This window comes from Rousettus aegyptiacus, unplaced genomic scaffold (assembly GCF_014176215.1).
Source record: "Rousettus aegyptiacus isolate mRouAeg1 unplaced genomic scaffold, mRouAeg1.p scaffold_m13_p_18, whole genome shotgun sequence".
NCBI classification, from domain to species: Eukaryota; Metazoa; Chordata; class Mammalia; order Chiroptera; family Pteropodidae; genus Rousettus; species Rousettus aegyptiacus.
The window spans coordinates 13,265,966-13,280,363 of record NW_023416293.1 but is presented as its reverse complement, the minus strand read 5'-3'; the positions used below and the strand labels follow the sequence as shown (position 1 = coordinate 13,280,363).

The 14,398-nt window shown below is 43.1% G+C and overlaps 1 protein-coding gene across 2 annotated transcripts in view; it reads left to right on the top strand.

Moving 5' to 3' along the window:
- The window catches only part of DENND1B (DENN domain containing 1B), a 124,070-nt gene that overhangs the window by 75,093 nt on the left and 34,579 nt on the right, over nucleotides 1-14,398 (top strand). For both annotated transcript variants that reach the window (XM_036235481.1, XM_036235482.1), the window contains 2 exons: nucleotides 10,736-10,861; nucleotides 13,452-13,553. In XM_036235481.1, the coding sequence (XP_036091374.1) occupies nucleotides 10,736-10,861; nucleotides 13,452-13,553 (228 nt within the window). The remainder of the gene's footprint in view (nucleotides 1-10,735; nucleotides 10,862-13,451; nucleotides 13,554-14,398) is intronic.

The window sequence follows — 14,398 nt, the reverse complement described above, 5'->3', positions numbered from 1 at the left end:
GGGGGCCAATTATCGGCTTCGCTTCCCGGCCACCTGCCAGCCCGATTCCTTTTAATTAATGATCTGATGGCACTGGTCAATATAATAAGAAATGCTTGTACAGTTGGGGTCAGAAAATTCTGGCTTTGATCTCCTTCAACTTTCTGAAACATTTATTTGTTTTCTCTAAATTATTTCAGTTTTATTTTTAATCTTTTCTATCCTGCTGAGGGCCACAAGAATGAAAACCTACATGGTTTGTCATTTGCCTCGGCGGAGCAAAGGCTGCTTACTTAGGATTCTATTTGTAAATTAAACTGCAAACCCAGTTTGTCATAAAAGACATCTGATCCTTTTGAAATGACGAAAACTGTCTTTTGTCTGTAAAGGCTGATAAATTAAGTGCCGGTTCGCTCCTGGTCTTTGATCTCGTGGAGGGTTCCTGTGTGTGTGTGTGTGTGTGTGTGCGCGCGCATACGTGTGTCTACAGCTTGTAATAGGGTATATTCTGTATTTCATTTTAAATTGTCTCCAAAAGTATATTTTTTGGCCTTCGTATTCCTTAGAACAGGGCACAAATGCAGACCAGTATTGTTTCTGTATGTATTTCAATGGCTGTTTAAAAATATCTTTGTAAAATAGTCCTAAGCTGAAATAACTTTCCTTAAAAAAAAAAAAAATCCTTTTCTCAAGGATATTAAAATTGGGGAATAAAAAAATAAAAAGTCTTCAAAATATATTTTTCTGTAATCTAGCAAGTACTTTGAGATCATTATTAGTGAGTCTGAAAAATTGAATTTAAAAATCTCGAACTCAAAAAATACAGTAATACTAACTTTGATTGTTTTATGGCTAGTAATAGGAAAAATATGATTTTAAAGTCAAAATCGGGTTATTTATGCCCATGAATAACCTATCACACTTGCTGACCTTGAAGCAAATCATATTGAACTACTTTATCTTACTATAGTAAAATGAATGCTATGTATGAACAAATCTTAGACCAGGCCAGTGAAGAATTATATTATCTTTTTAGCTCATTATAACTAGATTGCCTCATAATAAAAATTTTGCAGAAGCTGCTAGGAATGATTAGAGTTATTCACTTAGAAATCCATCAAAGTATCCTTCATTGAATAGAGAGATAATTATGGAAATAAAGTTCCAACTTTCAAGAGTGTTTTCCTTATGTGTATGTTTCCTACTGTAATGCCCTAAGGAGAAAAGATTGTTTATTTAAAAAAGAAGAAAGAGGAAGAAAAAAGAAAGAAATCAGCTTTGTTGTGTGTCGTATTAGAATTTTTATAGTCGGCTTCAACCATAGCTCATTCTTTCTCTGAGAACACCTTTAATGGCAATTGTTTTGATAGACGATTCTTTTTTAATTAAAAAGTACTACTTTCCTGGTAGAATTGATTTGATGTTAAAACGTTTGTTTAAACAGATGAAGACGTTAAACCCGAATCACAAAAGGTACAAGCCTAACTATCTAAAATGACGGGAGGGACCACCTTATAAGCAGCAAATAATTGGAAACAACTGAAATAGGAAAAGGTGCTCATAAAAAGAGACACCAAGATAGATATAATTGCATGTTTGCCTGAAATGCAGAGCCACAGGCTCACAGACAGATCCGAAGCATGAATAAAATGGAAGGAGCTCCGAGGTAGAGTGAGGACTGTTTACCAAGAATGGGATGCTTTAAGTTATAGCCATATTCTTAAAAAATACTTTAGGTGATCGTTAAACCATCTCTAACAAATTTAGCCCTATCGTCGGCTTTCCAAAAGCTACCTCCTATAATCCGGTAAGAAACAGGATAAAGTATCGAGACATACTTTCTCTAATTACAGAGATTTTCAGTGAGGCCCGTTAAAATCGCAAATGATCTTACCGATTTTTTTTTTTTTTGTGGTTTGAATTAATAAAATACACTTGAAACCGGAAAAATATCGCTATTGCTATTGTTCGATTATTTAATAAATCAACTGATATGTAAGCGAGGGCCTCTTAAAAGCGCTCCGAGGCACTCAGACCATCCCGACAGGACAGATGACTGACTCTCGCTGCATCGGCTTGACCAGTGGGCTTGGCTGTTCAAAGGTCAGCGGTCACAGTTGTCCTGCATTACTAGTCTTTTTTTCCTGGGGACCCTCTGCTGTGTTGCGTGCCGTAATCTTCTTAATGGCTTCATTCCAATATTCACACATAATATTTTAGATTTATTGACTGTTAGTAATAGTACCTTGCCAGTAGCAGTTCCGCTACTCCTAAGGTATTTAAAATTGGAAAAATAAATCAGGGCCGAGCTTGCAGGACTCCTTTGTTTTCTTTAAGGGAGGGGAAAAAAACTCTCTTCCTGTCTCCTGACAAGAACACTTGTTTTTCGATTTCATCATTTCACTATAGATTTGGATCATTAAGAGGAAAAAAGCACAAATTTTATTGGAAGTGATTTTAACGGTATCGATTATTACGTGGAATACCTTTGAAAAGCAGTAGATTCATTAAAATATACTCTTGTAGTTTTTTGCTAAGAACACGTTGTGATTTTATTTTTTATTGGCCATGCCAGATATAGATACCTTTGAATATATGTAGTTTGAAGTCTTTTGAGATAAAAAAGGTAAATTTTAGGGCAATGCAACAATATCAGTGGAAGCGAGTGTTATTGTGGTATGTGTTTAAGTGTGAGAAAAATAAAAAAGAACCAGTTTGATTAAATATAGCATTTGACATCTCAAAAACGTTCATTTTAATTTAAGAAAATGCACTCTTCCAAATATATTCCAAAAATATACTCAGATTCATTTGCAATTACCTACTAATTTAAAACATCGTATTTCTAAGCTACTACTGCTCATGTTAACTTTTACCATCATTAACAATTTTTAAAGTAATTTTGACAATTTTTACTCTTTCAGAAATAAATAGGGCAACCCACTTGTTGGAAAATTAAGCTAATTAGAATTATAATGAATTAGGAAACTGTCTTCAGGTGAACGTTAAGTTGAAACAATTGCAAACTAATTCTTACACAGGAAAGCAGGTTAGAATTGTCATCTGCAAAAGTTACATGCATTAGAATATTCAGGAATGTGAATTCTGACCTATGTTGCTTAAATAATTTTAACTTGCTAGGTTATAAAAAGTAAGATACTCTTAGACAGACCGATGTACTAATCCTTCTTTTACATGAGGAAATGAAGGCACAGAAAATAAACCGCTTTAATTTTGATAGGTTTTGATACTCAGACTTTCGCCCCGAATGCTAGAATGTGGTCCCTCTCACATAAATGTGATATCCAGTGTAATGAGCAACTCTTTTAAGATTTCATATAGAGGCTCACTCTCCATGCTAATCTTGTTAAAGAAATATCAGTATGACCTCTTTGATTTCAATTAGGGTTTTCTGAACTGTTTTAAGCACTCGATTTCATCTTGTAGCTAATACAACTGGAAAATGCTTTTCTATTTTCTATCATGAGGATGTGTAGAAAATATAGTATGCTTACGAGTTATTGTATAATTCACTCTAAATCATGTTACGTTATGTGTGGGATAGGTACTTTTGGGATCAGGCGTATGTAATTACTAAAACGTTGACGAGACCCTATTTTAAAATGGAGTCATTTAAAATATCATGCATCTTGTGAGGTTTTCAAGTATTCCATGAAGAAATAGATTAATGTTTTTTATTGTGATGTAGAAAGGAAAAGCATAAATTGCTCTGAATTACCAAAAATCGTTAAAAGCCTAATGAAGTAGAGGGGGAAGAAAAAAACCCAAAACTCTAAATAAAATTTTATACATTTGCATTCAAGTGAGTTAATTTGGGAATAAATTTGGAAAAGAATTGGCTTTTTCAGAGGATTTTTAAATTAGTTTTAAAAAATGAAGCATATAAACAAATTTAACTCACAACTATGCAAATAGTCAATAGATATATTTAATTCATTGGGTATTTAATCGAACATGAAGGTTTAATATGCTAAATCATCATAATGCATGTTATAAAGGGGGGGAAAAAGGCCCCAGAGACTATTATATTAGTTCCAGGCTTGCCACAGCTCTGCTCTAATCCGTATTGTGTTTAACAGTAAACGGAGTCCTTGGAAATTTCTAGAGTGGCCAGGTTAGAAAGGTAACACGGTTTCCTTCAGGTTCTAGAGTAATCTGGAGAACGTGTTTTTGGATGAATAGAGTAGACTTCAGGAGGCAGACACCGCTTTCAGTCGGCCCCTGGAGAGAGGCGCTCAGAGAGGCAATGATGCCTCCCCCAGCCTTCGGCTCTCAGAAGGCGGCCACCCGGCCGCGCACCCCGCCGGCCGCCAGCCTGGGTGCCGTGCTTTGTGACAATCAGGCATTCAGGAAGCGCCTGGCGAAGGGACAGAGAAGCGCATTTCTTTTATCGTTTGCAACAGAAGTTGCTTTTAAAGTCTCTGTGCAGAGTTACGTCCTAGAACATTTCATGAGGGTATTTTCATCTGATTTTCAGAGTCATGAAAGGGAGAGAACTGGGAAGCGTGTTTAATATCTACTTTTTTTTTTTTTTTTCCGCCGTGCGTGCAACTTTTTGTCTCCCCTCTCTGAACTCGGGGACTGCGTCATGGTGGCGGTCACTGTTTCTGCACGCGGCTTCGGGCGTCTGCGGAAACTCACCTTTTCTTTTAAATAGGTATTTTCAGAGACGCGATTGTTTATAAAAGGTTTTGTTGTTGTTGTTGTTGTTGCTGTTCGCAAGTAAACTCCTACAGATTGTTAAATGTGAACTTTAAATAGAAAGGCAAAACAAAACCCAAAACCCGAAACCTTAAATAACTGGGCTTCCGGCCGTTAGAAAGATCTTTGTCCTTTTCTCTGGACTGGGGAGTGTGTGCATCTCACCGCAGCGACCCGGGCTTTCACGGTTTCCCCTTTCATCTCTCGGTACTTTCGCCGTTGGAACGTTGACTTACGGTTTGTCACTCTTAGTGATTTTAAGTGCTCGCGAAGTCCCTTGGCTCTCTCGTGGCTTTTCCTTTCCAACTAAATTACCTCGCCTTCCTGCCGACGCCTTTTTTTTTTCTGTGTCATCGTAGTAGCTCCTCTCTCTTCTTACTGCCATTATATATTTTATAATATATATACAAATTTAATACATGCAGATTAAAAATATAAAGACCTCACCGTTGGCTTTATAATTATTTCTGTTTAGTTCGAGTCCACTAAGTTCTTGACCCCTCCGCACTCAGGAGAGTGTCGTGTACGTGACGTTGTAAGCTCCATCTCGACAGTAGTCCTCAAATGTTGCTGAAATCACGACAAGTTGCTGAACTTTTAAACGAATTCTTCCTGGGCCCCGTCATGGATGTTCGGGTCCAATAACTAGAGAAATTCACGTAGAAGCGTGCCTGGGACAGCTTCTTCATTCTCTCATTCATTCATTCATTCATTCGACAAATATTTATTGAGCACCTACTTTGTGCCGAGCAAACTGGAAGACACGTGCTGCTCGCCTGGACTCACATTGCACTTGACCGGACCCAAGTCGCAAGGGATGCTGGGAAAGAGCTGGCTTCACCCAGCTCCAGCTGAAACTGGAGGATGTCTGTTACCAAAGGGGGCGGGGGGAGGTGGCCCCACCGTCCTCTCTGCCTCATCAGCTGGAGTGAAAACAGCTTTAGCTGCATGGACGTGCCGGGCTCAGCCGTCCTCACTCTCAGACGGGCCTCTTGTGGTCCAGACACTTGAACGTGGCCGCATCTGGGGGGAGCCGGCCGGACGGGGCCCGAGCCACCAGGCCACGTGGGAGGAGAGGACCTGGCCTGCGGGGCCCCTGCTGGGCGAGGGGCCGGGGAGGGGTCCTGGTCAGCTGTCGTGAGGGTGGCAAGACAGGGCTGGCAGAGCTGCAGGAGAGGGGCCGTGACAGGGGGGCCAAGGCTCCCGGCGACGGCCTTTGGACCTGGCCGGAAGTTCACGGGGGTTTTCGGCAGAGGAGAAGCGCACGGCCCACTTCCACATCTAATGACATCTCTGGGTTTCGGGGTCCTGAGATCACCGCATGTGACCCTCTGCCGTCCTCTCAGTAGGAGGCGGCATTGGCCTGAGCTCAGCGGCGGCTGGAACTTAGAGACAAGTGGGCAGACCTCAGGCAGCGAGCAGAGGCCCAAGTGACAGGGCTCGGGATTGTCACAGGCGGGAGAGGAGGAAGCCGAGGGCTGCGAGGGGACCCATGAAATGCCTCCCGGAGCGACCGGGTGAGCGGGCGTGACACGGACCTGCGTTGGGTGTGCGGCGGGGGTCGGAGCGGTTTCGGTCGTCTCGAATTTTAAGTTGCCTCCGAAAGGAAAAAACAGTTGTACAAAGCACCGAATCAGTTAGGTTTTGATAGGTAATTAAACCCACAAAGACGCCAGGTCACGTGCTCCCCGCGAGGAGGTCATCTGCTTTTCATTTAGCGAATGTTAAAGGTGACTGTTTTAATCCTTAAACAGAAGCTCGTTAGGAAATTATATTAAGAGGGAGAGGTTCATTTCGTTTCCTACAAACCCGGACATTAGAAGGAGCGGAAAAGTGTGGGGCCGATCGGCTCGTTCAGACGGCACCGTGACGTGTTTCGTGGGAGAGGAAAAGACGTTGACTTTGTAACTTTTTTCTAAAGCAGCCGAATGTTTGAAGCCTTAACTTTTCCGACTCTATGAAGTTTCTGGAGCACGGTTCACTCCGGAGCATCAGAGGGGCGTCTAAATATTGTTCGCGAGCACCCATTTTTCCCTTCTCTTCTTTACCCGATGCTTCTCTTTGTGGCCCTTAAAAGTAGAATGAAAACATCCGGGTACGACGGCTTATTTGCTTTTCCTGAAGAGACGCATCTGAAAGTCGAGGAAGAGAAGAAGGAGGCGGCTCTCTGGGAAGCTCGGCTCGGTCACATGGTCGCACGCTCGGCCTCCGGCTCGCCGTGGGCGTAATTAGCTCCTCGCTCGGTGCGCGCACGTGGCTTGCACAGCTTTAATTGATCCTCGTCGGCTATGTTTACTCATGTAATTTCCTCCTCTTATTCAGTCGCTCGAACACTGAGAGGGTAAAAGCGGAGAATTGGCGGCGATGTTACTCATGCAGTAGGGAACTCCCACCGGGCTACCCCCCAGGTTAGCGCCTCCACCTCCCGTGGCCACCGAGACCCCCGCATCCTCCGCGTTTGAAGGGACTTGAAACATTTCATAAGAGCCATCGAACCGTGTTTATTTCCGAAATCATTTTCACCGGTTCGCTTTTGGTTTGGGTCTACGACAAGAACTGGGCTCGAAAAATAATTGCGGAGTGAAGAACGTGATAAATAAAATGTCAGTTTCGAAGGAGTCTTTAGCCAGTGGCAACTGAGAATAAAAAGAGAAAACGATGAATACGTTTTTAATATCTCATAATAACACGGTGCCGTAACAGCCACCTAACAGGGGTCCCGAGGGCTTTCCTGAAGTCAGTGTATATGTGAATATACAGGATTGCGCGGGAAGCTGTATACTTATTTCATAACTGGACCTAGAAGTTTGGAAATTAAAGCAGGAAATGCAGCTTTCCAGACCAAGCATTGAAAACAGTGCACAGGAGACATCATCGTTTTTATAGATAAACACTGCTAAAAGCTAATTAGCACCACGAAGGGCAGTGGTAACTGGTGATAATTTACCCCCCGCGATCTCGAGCGGAGGAGGACAGCAAGGCCGTCGCGGTCACTTGATGTTAGAGTCATGTCCTTATATCTCCAACCGTCTTTGAAGAACAATTCCATTTTTTTTCCCCAGGCGCGTTTTTTTTTTTTTTTTTTTTTTTTTTTTGCATTCTTTTGTGCATACAGAAACGCTCAGCCGAACCTCTGGCCTCTGAAAAAAACAGGGACAACCTCAGGTCTAGCGAGAGTCGGAGGCCACCTCCAGGAGGCCAGGAAAAGTCCTCACGCAGTTGCGAAGGTTGAAATAACGTAGAAACGGGCAGAGGAAAAACGTAACCGTATTTCTTGCTAAGAGGTGCTTTCAGTCCCACAGACCCGTGTGAAATTAGGTAATGTGCGCGTGTAGAAAGTCACCGTCCTGTGGCAATGTGATACGGGCCTCACGTGCAATTTAAAATCTTCTAGGGGCCACGTTCAAAAGTAAAAAGAACTAGGCGTGCTTAATTTTAATATTTTACTTAGTCCAATAGATCCCAAATATTGTTTCATCACGTGATCAAAATAAAAATAATAAGGTATTTTACTTTTTTTTTTCGTACCGAGTCTTCAAAATCCAGTATATATTTTACACCTACAGCGAATCTCAGTTTGGCCTGGTGACATTTCAAGCGCTTGTGTGTCTAGTGGCTGTCGCGTTGAATAGCGAGCTCTAGAACGAGTACTTTCTTTTTCGTTCCTATTTTCGTTCCTGAGGGAGATAGGAACTGTTGCTGAGTGAGTGATTTTGGAAGTGACGGCTACGTATTTATGGCTTGGTTAGGAGGGGCTCGTGGCAGTGTGATTAATATCCTGGGTAGCTTGAGCAATGGCTAAGCCATCGAGGACTTGGGGTGACACGGGCTCGGGAAGGCTTCGCTTCACCACTGTTTTCTGAGCACGTGTGTTTTGATTGTCCCAAGAACCCCTGATGTGCGGAGAGCCGAATTGTTACTGTTATGTTTTAGAGAAAAATACAGTTTGAGGGATCTTCTTTCGTAAAGATAAAAAAGGCATTGACATTTTTAAATATGTTTTTTTAATTTTCTAAACAAATATTTAAAAATAACCCGATCATCTGCTTTTATGATACTTCGAAAGGCTGGAATTGTGCTTCTTCCCATCATCAGCCTTTTTTGGGAGGCGGTAATTGATACAAACATGTACGTGTATTGATATTCGTTTTTCTTAAAAGATGCTTAAAACAGACGAACAAAATAACATTATTTCAAACTTTAGAATAAAGGACATTAAGTCAGAAGATTTGTTTTTTTGTTTTTTTGCATCCTTCCACTGTGTTGATCGTTCGAATGTGTATTTATTGAGTTCGATTTTAATCATAAAAACTTCCTCTTAAATGAGTCCTGGTTTATGACTTTGTGGGCTAAATGAGTTAGGCTCTAAACTTTTATCTGAATCTGTGGACTTAGATATAAATTGAAAAGATCACAGCTCGGGGTGAGGGGAGAGCTATCCTGCGAAGGCCCTTCTGCATAGATGATGAGCCTTATAACTCGATCATTTTCTCAAAACTATGGTTATAATTGGACCCAATGGGGGTCTCTTCCTTTGATCAGATCAGAGTAACTGTGACTTTACACTGGAAAATGTCAGTCCTGTGAAGGTTTATCACCTGTAGAGCTGATCTTTCCTCTGATGCTGTGTTCGTTTCTCATTAGCATTATTCAAAGTTTCGTTGTTAATTAGGTTGACACTTCAATTACAATCATCATCTGCGGGATTAGTCAGGATCACTTGCATAAAGAAATAAAAAGATTCCTTCTTTGCATGTATATGTACGTGCAAAGGAGAGACGACGTTATTTTGCTACTCGGTAGTTGCGTGAGGCTCAACGCCCCATGAAGGGGACAGTCCAGCCAGAATTGGTGTCCTCAGTTTCTTTTCTTAAGACAGCAGAAATTTTACACGACTCGATGCCCCACGTGTGGCACCGATGGACACATGTGAGCGTCAATACTTTCTAAGTGCGCAGAGTGCAGTTGTCTGTTACGCGGGAAAGGGGATGGTCAGTGAATGAGCCGCGTAGCAATATATCACGCCACCTGCCCCTTAACAAACGGGAGTGTGTGACGGGGGCGCGGTCACACTCACAATAGTCACCTGAGTAGGCGCTGTTCGTAAATAATAGGCGTTCTTCGACATACGCAGAACTTGAAATTAAAGGGTGGCAATGCAGGAAAAATTATAACGAATTTAAGTGCCTTTTAACAGTATGCCAGTTCCTAGATAATAAGTTTGTCTTTGACTCAAATACATTAATATTTTAATCTGATCACTGGTTCATAAGACAGTGACATTGAGCTCAAACCCAGCCTGTGGCGGTGGGAAAAACTGGGTTTAAATCTCAGTTTTGCCGCTTATTGGTTATCCAGTGAGGGTGAATTGGTTCGTATCTTTGAGCTCGTATTTTTTATTCATAAATAGTAATATGAATGCCTTTGTTGGAAGGCTGTGAAGATTAAATGAGACAGTCAGTATGTAGCATTGCATAACTGTTCGCAGTAGGTTCTCAATAACTTTAACTTCTCACCCCTCTTTTAATCTGATAATGGTGAAAACTGGTCAACAAACGACTGGAAAATTGCCTATGCAAATGAAGCTTCCCAAAATAAAATGAAATGGTAAGTGATCCCGGGGGACCTGTAACAAACAGCCTTCCAGGGCAGAAATGAGCGCTGCCCAACCGGTCACCTCTGAAAACAAGTAGACACATGTCGTAATTGCTGAAAATCTGCACAAAAGTGGCTCCCGAGCAGTTTACGGTAAAATAATTAAGCTTATTTATATCAAGAGGCCTTGGGAGAAAAAAAAAAAAAAAAAGGAGAGAGAGCATAGAGCAATTTGCATTAGCGCAATGCTGTGGGTTCCTGCTTTCATTTCAATTAACAGAGCAGCAGGTGCTCTCCGCGGTTAAAAAGATAAGCTACCAGGGAGGAGGCCGAGTTTGGGGTCGACCCGCAGACACTGTGGTCCGCCTGCTGATTGGGTTCGTACCTCGCTGTACCAATTTCCGAGGTGTTAATTTAACTGTTCCTCTCTGTCGTGCAGGTCTCGGCCCTGAAAAATAAGCTGAAGAAGCAGTCCACCGCCACGGGGGACGGAGTGGCCAGGGCCTTTGTCAGGGCTCAGGCTGCTCTGTTTGGCTCCTACAGAGATGCACTAAGATACAAGCCCGTAAGCGAGCTCTTCCGCCACTGTTTTTGATTTGCTTTTTCGTCGTTCTTTGGAATGGGGCAAGCAAACACACAAATGAAAACAAAACCAAACAGAAAAAAAAAAAATTTTACTATTACACCTTAAAAAAATATCATCAGGGTCTTGTGAAATCTGAAGTAATACGCTTTAAAACATGATGCTCCATCTCCAGTCTCTTGACTGCTGATTGTTCACACACGTATGCAAAGGATCGTTTATACACATAGATTTCGTCTGGCAAAATTAAGCCCTGGACTCGTCCCACGGCTGACCAGCATCTCAGAGGCCATCCCTCCTCCCGCCCCCCCCCCCCCCCCGGCCTTCAGCGTCCTCGTGGGCAGGCAGTCTCTGTCTGCCTTTACTTTTTTCCTCAACTTTGACCTCAATTCAGAGAATCCTGCCCGAGGCTCCAAGCGTCCAGAGCTGCTCAGGCTTCCAAACCCGTTATCTATCAAGTTCTTTCTTCCTGGCAACGTGCCTTTATCTCTCTGCTTTCCATGGCCACGTCATTCCTTCCTGATCCCGAAAGCTGCAGTTCACACGACCCTTTCCACCCATGACTGCATTATCCTCATTTTCTTTAACACCTGTCTCCTCCCTTTTTAACATATTATTCATTATAGCGATTATATTATTGTTTTTACGGACATTCATGACATCATTTGCCTCTAAAACAATAACTGACCATCGAGGACCTGCTGGGCACTAGGCGTTGATTCGCCCCGTGGATAAGCTGTTTCGTTCAATCTCGACGAGACTTTAGAATGTTACTCTTTTCATTCGAAAGGTGAGGACCTCGTAGAGTTGCCGTAGCCTCGCTCAGGCTCCCCAGCTAACACAGGATGACGGTGCCCGCCCCGGCTTCTGCTCCTCCCACAGCCCCGCCCTGGCCCCCGTGGTGGGGAGCGTGTGTCCCGTCTGGCCCTCCCTCACATCACACTCGGCTCGGGATAAGTTTGCCGACTTTCTGCTTCTTCTAAAGGAAGACGCTGGGAAGCATTCGATGCACACATAAGATGCCTGAACAAATGATACAGTCTCTTAGTAATTTTCTCAAAAGTAGGAGATGGTGTATATAGGCTCTTGTGGTGTCTATGTGAATCGGGGAAAGAAATCTCTCGTCCATGCTCTATGTTTCTATGGTTTTGGGTACTTGGGGGTAACTGCCACGATCAGACGCCTCCCCCCCACCCCTCCTGCCTTTATCCTGGGAAGCAGGGGGCCCTCAGGATATATGAATATTCATTTTCAAAATGCAAATAGCGTATAAGCTAAAGAAGAGTAACTTATGTTATAAATTGAGCACCTAGAATGTCTGAGCGAGCACTTGCTCTAAACGTGGCGCTTTTCCGATAGTGCCTAATTTATACTCTCTGAACGACACCCTGGCAAGCTAGACAAATAAATTGTTCCAGTTCTTAATTACAGAGAAAAATGTAAAATTCCCTCGAAGTGGTGAGAAAGTGATTTAAATACAATAACGGATATGTTGCCTTTTGAGGGTTGTGGGCAGCAGCAAGTTAGCTACTCTGTAAGACTTTAGAAATGTGAGACCAGCTTCTGAGCTAAGTGACAAGAGCTTTGGCTCACGGCAGATGGGCTTGGGTTCAGCCTCTCCTTCTGTGCCTGACTGGTTTTGTTTCTTTGGGCAAGTTAACTTCAGTGCTTTAGTTTCCTCGTGTGTTAAAAAAAAATACGGTAATATTTCTTGGGTCGTTTGGAGGATAACGTGCAAGTTGCATAAACCAGCGCTTGGCATATAGTCCATGCCCTACGTGTTTGCTGTTGTTATTAAAAATGACATCTTAGAAGCAGTAACTTTGTAAGTAAATTTTTTAAACAGAACTGAAACAAGGGGCCCTTCTCTGGCCCCCCAGAAGGAAAACGCCACCATAAACACGAGTGTGCTTTTAGTCGTCGGCCTTTGTCAGATACGCGTGCTGTTTTTTAATACTCGCGAGTCCATCCAATGATGATAAGTCTTGGGGAAGATTTAGTCTCACTTCGAGGGAGTGAAATCGAGCAACCTAAGAGCCCGAGGGGCCTCGGCGTAGGGAGCTGCAGCCGTGGTCACTTCGGCAGCACGGATGCCAACACTGGGAGGATTCGGGGAAGGTTAGCGTGGGCCCCGCCCAAGGATGACAGGCAGGTTCGCGAGGCATGCCGTCGTCTTAGTGACGGCCAGAGGGAGGGAGGAGGTAGAACAGGGTGAAAGGGTCATGTGTACGGTGGGAGGAGATCTGACTCTGTGCGGTGAACACACGATGCGATCTACAGACGACGTATTGCTGAATCGTACAGGTGAAACCCATGTCATTTTATTAGCCAGCGTCACCTCAATTCGTTTAACAAAAAAGAGAAATGGAAGCTCTAGCGCAGGCTTGTCAGGAGCGGGGTGGTTCCGCTGGCCCGGGGTCCAGCTGCCACCTGCCGGGGTCCATTCGACCCCCGTGGGACCCGAGGACCTTGGAGTTGAGTCGGTGTCTCACAAACGCCTTCTCCGTGACTCTCCGCGGTCCTTTCTGGCTGACTCTCCACCGAGACCGTGAAACTCTCTGTTTCCGTCCAGGGCGAGCCCATCACCTTCTGCGAGGAGAGTTTTGTCAAGCATCGCTCGAGCCCGATGAAACAGTTCTTGGAAACGGCAGTTAACCTCCAACTTTTCAAGCAGGTAAGAGCGGGCTCCGGCGTCCCTTTCCGTGACGGGAGATGACGGGAATAGCACGGAAACGTGGACCACATTTTTGTCGCCGTTAAATTGGGTCCAAACCCTGAGTCGTGTCCTTTCTAGAATTTCAGGAATTTTTTTTCTGTCTCTTGTCGCTCCATAGCTATTTGTGGTATGGCATGCTAGAACCTTTGCGTAATAATAACTTTGCCACTGAAAAATTCCTCATCGAAAGTGCTAAGCTGATGACCTCGCCCAGGAAGGGTATTCGCGCACAGCAGAAAAGAAACATAAATAGTTTTACGGAGGGTGCCTTGGACCAAGGAGTTGTTTTGGCATGGTAGAATGAGGTGGTGAATGAACTCTGTGTTTTATGGGATGGTCCCAGTGCAATCCGGTTTATGAAATCATTCATAAATGTGTAACTTTTTAAGCTTTGCCAGATGTTTCATAGATCATAAACCAAAATTCAGGAAAAAATTCACGATCATCTACACAGATGTCTTGATTTTTGGCTCAGAAAATGTAATCATCATTTTAAAAAGCAGTAGCTTAATGTCAGAATTCAGAATATGTAGAAGCCCTGGTGTAGCAAGTCTCCTAATTTGGTCTTGTCTCAGTTTCTGTTTATGTGGTTGAAATTAAGTTCTTAACACTTGCTTTTCTATTTCCACGTGACAATTTAACTGTCAAGTTAGCTACATGCATTCAGTATTTAATGAAGAGCAACAGTGTGTCATAAGCCATGCTCAGGGCCAGGGACAAATATGAACAAAAAGTCAGTAATGCCTTTGAGAAGTTGACAGGCTAATGGAAATCCCTTTGGATTGTCCGGAGGAAAAATACCA